The following is a 12,425-nucleotide window of genomic DNA, read 5'->3' on the forward strand; positions in this document are numbered from 1 at the left end:
CCCGGTACGTTGGTAGGACTCTTCAACACCTGAACGCACGTATCAGACAACATGTGCCGTTGCACTTATTACCACCAGCAGCCAGAGCAAAGAGGCCAAAGCGTGGTAGACCGTGTAAGAACCCAGTTAGCTCAGTAGACAAACACGCTGTGCCGACAGCGCCGCCTGTTCCCGTGTCACCACCGGCCCCACCACCTGGGGTGCCGTGGGTGGCTGGGGCTGGGGTGGGTTTGCCATCATTGACCTGGCCACCACTTCTCGACCCACTGCAAACGGCAGCGGAGCCTACTCTAGCACAACATCATCGTCCTGGAATGGAGGAGGGGCCACCGAGACACACTGAACCTTCACCTCGGCAGTTGCCCTTGCCTCCGCCTGAGCCACCCCCTTTACCTTTGGTGACTACCGAGACGGTGGTCCCCCCGGTGCTGGGATCCACGGTGCCGACTGTGTCTGGACAGAGAGGGAGATCATCGACAAACCAAAATGAAACCAATATCCTCACCCATAGACCCAGAAGAAGCACAGCAAACTATTCACTTGAAATTTATGCACGGAATGGACTTGGCCCACGCAAAATGGACAGTGGAAATGGGTGTGCAGTAGCAGAGAACCCAGCAACGGTGACGCGGAGCAGCGGTCAAACGACTTGTGATGCTGGTGGAGATGATGGAGCCATGTTGGAGGCTGATAAGGAGTGCAGTGAGACTGAGCATCAAACGGATGATGAGGAAGTGACTGATGATGATGATGGTGGTGATGAGGACGATGATGATGAAGATGAGACGGAGGACGAGGTTAAGGCGGAGGAGGTCGAAGGAAAGGAGCGGGATGAGACGGAAGAGAGCGACGTGAGCAAAAAGTCAGCTGTATTTTGTCACTTGTTATCACGTCCAGATTGTGTTGGTGTGTACGATGATTCTCACTTTTCTGTTTTGTGCCGTGCAAGTTATGTTAAGCAGTTGAAGGTTCTGGAAGCTGTATGTATTCGTGTGCATAATCCTGTTCTTTGTAAACAAAAGAAGCATGTAGTCGCGCTAAAGTTGTTCTCGTAGCTGGTTATCAGATGTAAATGTTGTGTCATGTTGCACTGTATCACCTCTTGCTTTGTGGCTGCACTCAGTTATATACGTTAGCACTATGTTTCACACCTATTATGTAATGCTGTAGCACTTCCTTTGTTGTTCACACTTTTAATTAATTATGCTGTTATATAATGTTCTATTGTTGTACACAGTACCCTCAGTTCCGATACTATTCACTGATGAGCGGAACACGAAAATCGATTTTGAAGAACATAAAAATCCTTAAAAATTCCATGAACTCGTTGTTGTCTGGCCATGTCTGCATCGATTATACTCCTAATTGCACTAATAAAATTGCTTTCTCCACGCCGACTCTTTAAATAATAATAATAATAAACAAATAATCTACGTGGAGATAAAAGTTTAATAATAGCTATGAAAAGTATGAATGCCGCAGACATCACCACGCAACATGACAATTTGTTCAAGGTTTGGTTTTGTGTGTTTCCAAAATCGATTAGTTCCGTATTTCCACTGATGATCGGAGCGTGAAAATCGATTTTGGAAACACACAAAACCAAACCTTGAACAAATTGTCATGTTGCGTGGTGATGTCTGCGGCATTCATACTTTTCATAGCTATTAATAATAATAAAGGATATGTATAAAGGATTCATTGCATTCCCAACTCATCACAACCACGCGCTCTTCAGCCGAACCATACAGACACCAGCAAGGACACTTCCGTTGAGAGATAATATTGCTCCACGCCTCTAGACAGCTGTTTCGCTCCCTGTCGGAGCTCATCAGTAGAGGATGATAATGATGATAATGGAGGAATGATCATTCTTATACACCAGAAATGGCGCAAGTGCGCGCTTTCCACATATATCAATGGCATATGCAAGCTGCTAAAATGGTAAAGTGTGAGAACAGCGATAAATAATCATAGTACGCGCTCATTGGTGGAGAAACACACCACACAAGCGACGAAAATCTTACTCGGAATACTGATGCCAATGGAAAGTACATGTATGTTGTTTATTATTAAGATGTTGCAATGTCCATGTATGCAGGCGAGGCGAGACTCACCGCCGAGATCCCCCAACGCGACAGGCTCGGTTGCCGTTCAGGATTCACACCGACCTGTCCGCCCGTCAACAGGATCGACAGCGGGAGGCCCCACTGATGCCGATGTCGATGCCCACCAGGAAACTTGTAGTCGTGAGTGTGATACTAACAGGTCTAGTAGCAACCACTGACAAACGAGAGGCCAGCTGGGGCATTCACTCCAGTCAGGGATGCTTGGTCGACGCTTCGTATCAGCAGCTCAGCTCAGTTTGATCAAAGATGTTGCAGATGTGTCTTGCTTTCCTCCTTCCTTCTTCACCGACTCGTCTTGTCATCTCTCCTTCTTTCTTCACCGACTCTTCGTGTCCACTCTGCTCTGCCACTAACGGCGCCTTAAAACTTCAGAACTAAATATTGCGACAGAGCTTTCGGCCATATTTTCAATTCATTGCATTCCCAACTCATCACAACCACGCGCTCTTCAGCCGAACCATACAGACACCAGCAAGGACACTTCCGTTGAGAGATAATATTGCTCCACGCCTCTAGACAGCTGTTTCGCTCCCTGTCGGAGCTCATCAGTAGAGGATGATAATGATGATAATGGAGGAATGATCTTTCTGGTGTATAAGAATGATATAAAATATGGCCGAAAGCTCTGTCGCAATATTTAGTTATGTATAAGGCCACACTTTGTTTTTTCTATGTTTCTCGTCATCGCCCGCGTAGGTTTTCAGAAATTTCGGAAGAAAAAAAAAGTTCATACTACGTACATATAATTATGTGCGCTGCACATGCTGCAGCAGCTAGATGCGTCAATCAAAATCGTAAACGTTTGCACCCCAGCAGCAAAACTAGGGAGTGCTCCCCGTCCGTTCTGTGCAATGAAGGCTGCCATGACGAAGCTTTCAGTCGCTCACTGCCTGAGCCTCATGGGTCCCAGGAATACCCTAAGTCGGACGAGTTTTTTTTATTATTTTTTTTATACGAAAGTCCACTATATTCCCGAATATGTGCGAGAAGTTCCGTGGCAACTGGCGTCTGCGGAACGATGTCGTGGGCAGAAAATCCAAGCCGCAATAGACGCATGGCGAGGAAAAGATGAGCAGCGAGGAGACAAGAGTTTGATAAGCGGACACAAGAACGTTGAAGTAACAAAACCAAAAATGATGAGTGGGAAAGCGTTTGTTGATGCGATAGCAGATAAATGTATGTTCTCTTCGCCATCTCGTATTCATCAAACGTTATACTCTCATTGTTGCAGTTTGCCTGATATTCGTGGGCTGATGTGATAATGTAGTGCAATCATGTATGGGACTTCATGTACATGACAATGTAGTACTGTATAGTACATGGTATGCGCAGTGTCTTGTCTGAATCATGCATATACATGTAAAATGTATACAGTTTTCAGTAGAAATTGTTCTTGTTTTTTTCTTGGCTTTTGTTTTTTTTCCGCCCGCCCGCATACCTTTTGTTAAACTTTGCCGACGAGAAACATAGAAAAAACAAAGTGTGGCCTAAAGCCAAGGAGACATAAATAATTATTATTAATAACAATGTGGTGCTGAGTGGTAATGTTACTACTTCACTTGTCTGTCGTCGCATTGACCCTGGCTGCTGGCCTGTTGTCTGTTGATATGATTATGAGTGTTGTGCGCTTCCCGCCTCGGCTCAGGGCCGCCTGCAGTGCAGTGGCAGTGCGCTGCGGCGTTGGTCGACCGGTAGATCTACGCGATAGCGCATGCGCAGTCCTGCATATGCATGACGTAGGTACTAGGTCTACGAGTCGTAGATCTACTGCGCGAGTACGAGTCAGCCGTGTGTACTGGTGTACTACTACTGTACTGTGTAGACTAGTTCATGCAGACGCGCGTACCGCGTAGAGCGATCTATCTACACATCTTGCGGCCGGGTTTCCACGTGTGCATAAACACAAAACAGTGCAGTGTGTACCACCAGGGAGTCGTAAAATTACGACTCCTTGTGTACCACCAACACACAATGCATTTATGGACTTTGTGTGAAGGTCACCTTGCCACGCACCGGCATCCGACGGCCGACACGGACAAGAATTCAGGGATCGATTTGTTGAACATCTATCATGTAACATTGTTTGTTTTTGGCTTTAGAACAGTTGGAACTTGTTAGCCACACAGCACTGCTTACTCGTCAGAGACGCTTCCTCCTTTTCTTTCGATCTCCCTCTGAGCAGGCATACGAGACCTGAACAGATGCCTGAAAGTAGGACCAGTCGATTGAAGGTTCATGTTTTGTTTCAACGCAGTTGAGGGAACTGGGTTTTGCACTTTGAAGAGTCTGAGAATTGTTCAGCTAGCTGCCCTCGACTTGTTAGCTGTACCTACCCTTCTATGACATGACGGAGTCTGGTTATCTCGGCCATCATAGTTAATACAGGTCACAGGTCTTCTGTGGTATTGAGTGGGTTCTCAAGCTCAGGAATCCTGCGTGGAATGATCGATGTTGCAAGATTTGCCTTCATTTGATTTGCTGAAGATTACTACGATACTTACACGATCGTACGACTCAGATAACGCTGGCCCTCTGGCTGGCAAGCTGAATCCAGGGCCACAGTGCTGGTGTAACTGCTGTGCATACTCTGGATGCGTGCCGATCGTCCAGGCATGCCGAAGATACAAAGGAACCGTCGAATGCCCTCGCTGAAGAAGTACTCATGCGTCGAAACAAAGCGTATGCGTCGTATTGGTGTGAGGTATTTCAACGAGAAACCAGGATCTGGCCTGCAGTACTTGCATTCGAATGGTATTCTAAAACAGGATGCATCCAGCGTAGCTAATTGGCTACTGCATGAGTCAGGAGTGAGTCGCTGGGCTATCGGAGAATACTTGGGCTGTCCCAATAGTTTTGCTCTGGACGTCCTTGAGCACTATGTTAGTGTTCAAAAGCTCTACAAGTACTCGTTTGTGCTGGCCATGCGTAATTTCATGTCGAATTTTCGCATACCGGGCGAGGCGCAGAAGATCGAGCGCATCCTGGAAGTGTTTGCACGCCACTTCACGACGCGCTATCCATCGGATGACGATGGAGAGGGCGCTGATGTACACGGCGTACCGCGAACGACGGTGACCCCGTCGAACATCGACACTGCTCACATCCTTTCCTATTCGATTATCATGCTGAACACGGACCTGCACAACGCCAACGTCAAGCATCACATGAGCAGGGAGGAGTTTGTGCGCAACAACCGGGGCATTGACTGTGGCAATGACTTGCCGCACGAACTCCTGGAGTCGATCTACGCTGAAGTGGCATCAGACCAGTTCAAGGCCAAGGAGGATCATGTCGATGCGCTGGTCGAGCTCGAGAAGAAGTTCCGTCACTTGGACACGAGCCATCGGCTAGTCGCACAGCATCGTCAGCTAGTAAACAAGTTCACTTGTTGTAGTGTGTCTGACTGGAAGAAGAGTCAACCATCAACAGCTCATCCTAGAATCATCTTCCTGTTCAACGACCTGATGTTAGTGGCGAAGAAAACCTGGAATTCGGAATTTGTTGTCAAGAGCTTCATCCTACTGAAGGACGCCAACGTGGAGACGTTCAAGAGCAACCTGTACGCGCGTGGGTTCGAGGTACAGTCGCGGTTCCACCAGGAGACGCTGCTGAGAGTGACGTGTGATTGCCAGTCGACACTGAAGGCGTTTGTACGCCAGGCCACGGAGATGGTATCGGAGGCGATCTTCATGGAACGTCTGCCGGCGAATCTGAAGGCGGCCGAGTCGAAGGCCAACTTAGCGGGCAGCTCTTCTACGTCTGTGTGTGACCTGTCGAGTATGCAGAGCTCAACAACCCCAGCGGTCCTTCACTCCACCAGCGAAGAACGCCGGCTACCGTCAAGGCAACTCTCTCTCCGTGTAATCAACAGTCGCTCTGCTGCTGATGTTGCTGCTGCTTCAGAACTTGATGGTGATCGTGAATCAATGGCTAGGGATCGTCGGTGTTCGCTTGATGATTCAAGATTGGCACTGATTCGAGAAAGCCAAGCCGGTAACGCCACGCTATTCAAACGTCCAACGGAAGGCAAGATAGAAGAAGCTGTGGAAAAAATGACAATGGGAACAACAGCGGGATCAGCGGAAATGCAGCCGGAAGCGACAGACAGCTGCGCTGCTGGTACCCTGGCTGAACGCACTATTGCGGAGGAGGACGATGGTACTGAGACCGTCCGCCCGATGCCTATCAGACGCCAAATACGCCGCTGTGCCCGGCGGCCGGCCTTCCGCGGTAAACCATCTTTGGCAGACGGCGAGGAGGAAGAGGACGAGGAGGAGGAGGGGTTTGTGCCGGCCGAAGGTTTTCGGGTCCGGGCGCTGTCCTTAGAGTCTATCTCCATGGGCGTTGCTATGTAATGGCGACCATGGTAACTATAGCAACATCTATGGGCATGCTCTGATCGTGCTGAAAGTACCACTGGTGTTGAGATATGTAGTATGACTGCACATACATGCACACGGACCTGTGTGTGCTTTAGTATAGGACCGACCATGGTATAAGGAACTCTTCCAGGACAAGTACCGGTGGAGTTTGCAGACGTGTTCCTCTCTTGCGACTCTGTGAGTTACTTGGCTAGGATTGAGTGCAAGTCTCTCCGTAGCACTGTGCATGTGTCACTTGCCTGTGTGCTTCGCGAATAGCATTTCAAGTGCTAACAAGTGTAATTATGCGTGTGTGTGTGTGTGTGTGTGTGTGTGTACATGTGTGTGTATATGTGTGGGTATGTGTGTGTGTGTACGTGTGTGTGTGTGCATGTGTGTGTGCGCGCGGATAACGCGACTATTGACGTTTATTCCTATCTAGATCCTGTCATAGTTTTATGTTTTGATTTGGTTTTCTGGCGTGTATTCCCTAACCCTATGCTGGTCCAGCAGGCAGCTGACTTCATGACTTCTCGATAACCCCATTGCGAATATCCCATCACATCGTTCTCATGCCTACACTTCTCATCATTGCTGTCAAGTCTCACATTGCTTACTACTCATACTCATAGTGCAGCACGATGACATCTCCTCACATCACGCCAGCATCTGCACTACTGCTGCTGCTGCTGGTGATGGTGAGTGGTGGTGGTGCTGCTGCTGCCGGTCAGGTGTCCTAGGATGCCCTCAACCCCTCCCACCCAGTGCCCCCTCACCCCGGCCCTGCCCCTCTTACCTCAATTCTGCCCTGCCCCATCTCTTGCCTGCCCCCTCTTACCTCAACTCTGCCCTGCCCCATTCTCACACTGGGTGCATCTTTCATTTTCTTCTTCTTTTTGCTTTCTTTCTTCGGGTCGAGGACCCCCATAATTGGTCAGTGCTGGCGCTGGTCTGTATAGTATTGATGTGTTTCTGTTGCTCTTCGCGGGTGGTTTGTTGCCTCTGCCGGCATACCACTCTACATGATTGTGTACCGTCTCATGCATTGCTAGCTGTTGTTGCCGCCAGCCTCGCACTATATCGTCTCATGCATTGGTAGCCGTTATTGCCCAGCCTCGTTGTACTGTAGCATTGGTGAATCTCCACCACACACGAGCGGAGTGCTTGCCTTGCATGTGTGGTGTGGTATATGCCTATAATCGTGCAGACGTTGTCTCTTCCCTTTTTGGACGACAAAGCTCCGTCATGCTCAGTAACCAAGCAAGGTACAGTCAGACCTCTTTTATCCGGTTCCCTCGCTATCCGGAAGAAAATAGCTGGTTGCATATTTACAGCATACGTGATGCATCCAACATTAATTACCGGTGTTCGGTTATCCGGTTCCCTCGTCTATTTTTGTGGAAAACGGATGCGTGAGGTCTGACTGTATAGTAAAGCTGACAGATCCGGGCAGGTCGGGACCGAGCACTGCCCGTACTCCCCAGATCCGGGCAGGTTGGGACCGAGCACTGCCCGTACTCCCCAGATCCGGGCAGGTTGGGACCGAGCACTGCTCGTACTCCCCAGATCCGGGCAGGTTGGGACCGAGCACTGCCCGTACTCCCCAGATCCGGGCAGGTTGGGACCGAGCACTGCGCGTACTCCCCAGATCCGGGCAGGTTGGGACCGAGCAGTGCCCGTACTCCCCAGATCCGGGCAGGTTGGGACCGAGCAGTGCCCGTACTCCCCAGATCAGGGCAGGTTGGGACCGAGCAGTGCCCGTACTCCCCAGATCAGGGCAGGTTGGGACCGAGCAGTGCCCGTACTCCCCAGATCAGGGCAGGTTGGGACCGAGCAGTGCCCGTACTCCCCAGATCCGGGCAGGTTGGGACTGAGCAGTGCCCGTACTCCCCAGATCCGGGCAGGTTGGGACTGAGCAGTGCCCATAACTAGGAACTGCCCGTAACGCCGAACGTTACATACATGTACATGTACCTACTGCATGCAAGTAAAGAGTTTATGCCAATGAATATGAATGTGTTGGGGATCATTTTTCGTTGAAAGACAATTATTTCGGTGATTCTAGATGGGTCAGAAAGGTGTCTGGTAGACGGGTGTGCCTGGAAGCATCGAAGAACACGAACAAATCATTCTGGCCCGAAGCCATACAACACACAGTTCGTCCCTGGCGGTTTGCAGATGAGTCAGCAGCAGGAGGCCACGATGATCAATCCTAAATTCAAGTAAATTGTCATGATAACAATGCCGTTCTCGAATGTTCATGCACCTACATTTTGTCCTCACCAACAACCACACGTCACTAACCCTGCTCACACCACTTTAAACCCAGAAGCACCTGTTTTCGTACCTTTTCGACATCCTCAGTCCCACTCCCACCTCACTGAAGGCTCCTTCGCCATCCTCACCATAAACTGCAGATCTGTCCTCAACAAACTCTCCGCTGAGAACTGCAAATAATACTGGATAACCTAGCACCAACAATAGTTTGCCTCACAGAAACATGGCTCTGTCCATCTAACCTGATGCACACACCCAACTACACTTGATATCGTCGAGATAGGCCCACTGTCGACCGTGTGGGCTATCAACCACGATATCAGACAAGCTCGAAGTTTGCCAACGAAAATTATTAAAAATGCTATTTTGCTTGCCCCGTGATTTCTCCTCTGCACAACTCTATGTTCTAGCTCGTGTTTGCCCCCTTTCGATTCGACGCAGTCTCCACAGCAACATGTTAATTCAAAAGATGAAACTCAAGAAAGTACCAAGGCATCTCTTTCCCTATGACTGGTTTGTGCGGAGCCGTTCAACAAGGGCACAATCCCCTTTGTTTCATTCCTATTCTGACTGGCTCAAGCTATCAAGCCTCGCCCACCAGCATGTCTCAGTTTCGCCAAGTTGTCTGTACTGAGTTGCGTTTTCCTGCAGCACTCACGCGTGTTTAGCTAAACAGTGTAATTTCAGGCTATCTCAATTAATTGGCTGAGCTTTGTTTTCCTCCCTGTTCCTTTCTTTCCACTGTTTTCTTGTTTTCTTTTGTACTTTTACCATGGGAGAATGAAGTTGAAGACACCACTAGTCACTGCAGCTGTACTTATGGTTGATAAAATATGGTGGTAAAGACACACCTGGCAATATGGCGGTAAACACACGCCTGCCCACACATGCTCTCTAGGCTGCAAAGTTCTGGCACAGAGCTCTCCTTCTCACCACCACCACCATCAGTTCGCGCCTGGCGCCTGGTCGATGCATGGCTGGCGGTATCCGGCATAGCAGGCTGGTAGTCTACATCAAGTAGCGCATGGCACATAGAATAATGATAGATGATGACACAGCAACGACATAGCTCTTTTTGCATGCCCATATTGCCTATTGGCCATATTGCCCAGTGCAGCAGGCAGCACATCACGCATAAACACTGCATGATACAAAACGTCAAAAGACAGTGCGAGTCGACAGTGGTGCTTTTTGTAACTAACTACACTGTCCCTCCAGGAAATCGCGATTCCACGGATGCAACAAATTTCGCGATTTTGGCCTAAACCCGCGATTTTCAGCAAAATCCGCGAATTCCCGCGTTTTTTTGTTGTTTTCTGCACTATATCTCACATTTCTATGCACTTTTCATGCAGTTCTTTCCATGATCCTGTAGGTTATTTGCACAGCACGACTCGTACTAATCCCTAGTAGATATACGATTATTATTACGATGCAACAAATTTCGTGATTTTGGCCCAAACCCGCAATTTTCTGCAAATACTTCCGCGAATTCCTAGCAAGTTCTGTATCATTCCGCACTTTTCGCCGCATTTTTTGTTGTTTTCTGCCGCAATTTCTTGCGCAAGTTTTCAAGAGTTTTTTCCGCAAATTCCCGCAGGGACAGACTACACTTGTCACTCGAGCTAGGCCGGGGAGTCGAGCTGAGCTCGTGCCGGATGATGCATCTCAGTGTTACCAAGTGCCCTCTACCCCCATCCGCATTGCCCAGTGCCATTTTGCGGAATTTTTCAGCGTTTTCCGTACTCGTACATCGAGTCGGCATCCTCGCTGATTTATGCCTCCAGCGCTGCCAGCTTTTGTCCTGCATATTTTACAAGTTGCCGAGACACAATTATTTGATCGTGGAGATCGCCAAGTTCTTCGCTTGAACTGTGAGCTTGACGACCTCCACGGCTGCGCTGGTAATTGTTGTCTCTGCCGCTCAGAACTCTCCAGAATGCCATGGACAGAGCCATACGGACACAACCAAACGCTCCTCATCTTGGCAGCGGGGTACTCGTGCCAGTACGTTTCCACAGCCTGGAGAAGTTCCTTTCTGGTCTCCTTTTCCACGAGTGACACGTCTGTCTTCAGGCTGTGGAAGAACGCCAAGTCGTCGACGTTGTTGGGATCGGGACTTTGCACAGTCTGAACAACAACCAGAATGTCGAACCCTTTTGCTTTCCCCTGCGCCGCAAACACACGTGCATTGATTTATTTTGGCTGTGTGCGGACGCGCATCGCGCATCGTGCTGGTACTGCATGCAGTGGCTGGCCTGCTTCTGCATGATCCACGCGGTCTTTCGAACTGTTTCTCATTTTCGCACTTCGGTGTCATGCGCCTGGGTTAGACCGGGTTGTGTTCTGATGACATCCTGTCAAGAAACGGTTATGCTTCGCTGATTTTTTCAAGAACTCCAACGCTTTTTGGAGGTGGAAAAGCCATGTATGTACCAGATGTACAGCGCATGATGCACATGGCATGTATACAATAGACCCTTTGCACAATAACGGTCACGTGATCCGAGACGGGGCATCCTCTTCGATTTTTGTGCAGAGTATCAGTTGTTGAGCATGGTGAAACACTGTATTTTCCATTTTGGAGATGGAGGAGAGAGTGTCGAGTGATTTGCCATCGATGGCTGTGGAACCCTTGGAGGAGCTGTCAAATAAAGAATGGTCTGTGAAGGAACTGAACAGTTTTCTGCTGAATGAGGGTGCGTATCTGTCTTGAAAAAGAAGGAGTTATTGGAGCGGTAAGTTTTCCGCAGTCAGTGGATACTTCGGATTACTGTAGATTGAAATTTATTTTTATTTTCTCTACCTTCTCTCCTCTGTCGATGTAGAGAACGCTTCTCTATGCAGAACCCTGATGCTCCTAGAACTAAGAGGGGCACCAGTCTTCCTCGAGTGTACCTTCATCATGCCCAACTTTGTCATGCGTCCGAGTGGATGAGTGATGAACTTCTGTTTCCCAGAGTGAGTGCCACACCATGCGTGCTCATCTCCAACGCAGGGGCAAGTCGCCGACGACAGTGAAGAGGGCTAGGGAGCTGATGGAGTAGTACTAGTGAAGAAGCCCGTGGATAGTGTCCATGAGTTTTACTTTGGTGGCTATGTGCATAATGTGAAAGTCTGTCATATCGTGCACACAGCCACAGCTCGAACTCAGATGACTTTCTCCGCACACCTGAGCGATGAGGCTGCGTCGCTCTGCACTTCAACATCAGCAGCTCGAGCAGCGCCAGCAAGCAGTCGATCTTCCCCGCAAAGACAGGAATGGGTCATGCCTTTTTCTCAGGCTCCAGAGTCTCTTGGCAGGGCGTTCAGCGTCTTCGCAAAAGCAAGGATGAAAGTCGTCATCGACAAAGTGTTCCGAGCACAGCACTGTGGGTAACGATGTGGCAGCAAACTGCGGCCCTCTTCTCGCCAGATAGCGAGGATTCAAGAGTGTGGAATGCCAGCATAGCCAGGGAATGCATGGAAAGACAAGTGGGTTTCTTAGACTAGCCACTAGGGATGACGGTTGCTGCGAACAAGAACGCAACAGTGGTCCTTGGAAAGCATTTCGGAACTTCTTCCTTCAGAACTAAAAAAACTTCAAATGAAAAAGGCTGGGAAGTACATACATGAACATCGCGTCAGGACCGTGAAAACACAGCCTGTCACAGGAAAC

At 49.1% G+C, this 12,425-nt stretch overlaps 1 protein-coding gene across 1 annotated transcript; it reads left to right on the top strand.

Moving 5' to 3' along the window:
* The first annotated feature begins 4,190 nt into the window (after positions 1-4,190).
* Positions 4,191-7,605, top strand: LOC135812238 (IQ motif and SEC7 domain-containing protein 3-like). The gene has a single exon (XM_065325580.1). The coding sequence runs from the start codon at positions 4,721-4,723 to the stop codon at positions 6,482-6,484; it is 1,764 nt and encodes a 587-aa protein (XP_065181652.1). The 5' UTR covers positions 4,191-4,720; the 3' UTR covers positions 6,485-7,605.
* The last annotated feature ends 4,820 nt before the right edge of the window (positions 7,606-12,425 follow it).

This window comes from Sycon ciliatum, chromosome 3, assembly GCF_964019385.1.
Source record: "Sycon ciliatum chromosome 3, ocSycCili1.1, whole genome shotgun sequence".
Classification (NCBI taxonomy): Eukaryota; Metazoa; Porifera; class Calcarea; order Leucosolenida; family Sycettidae; genus Sycon; species Sycon ciliatum.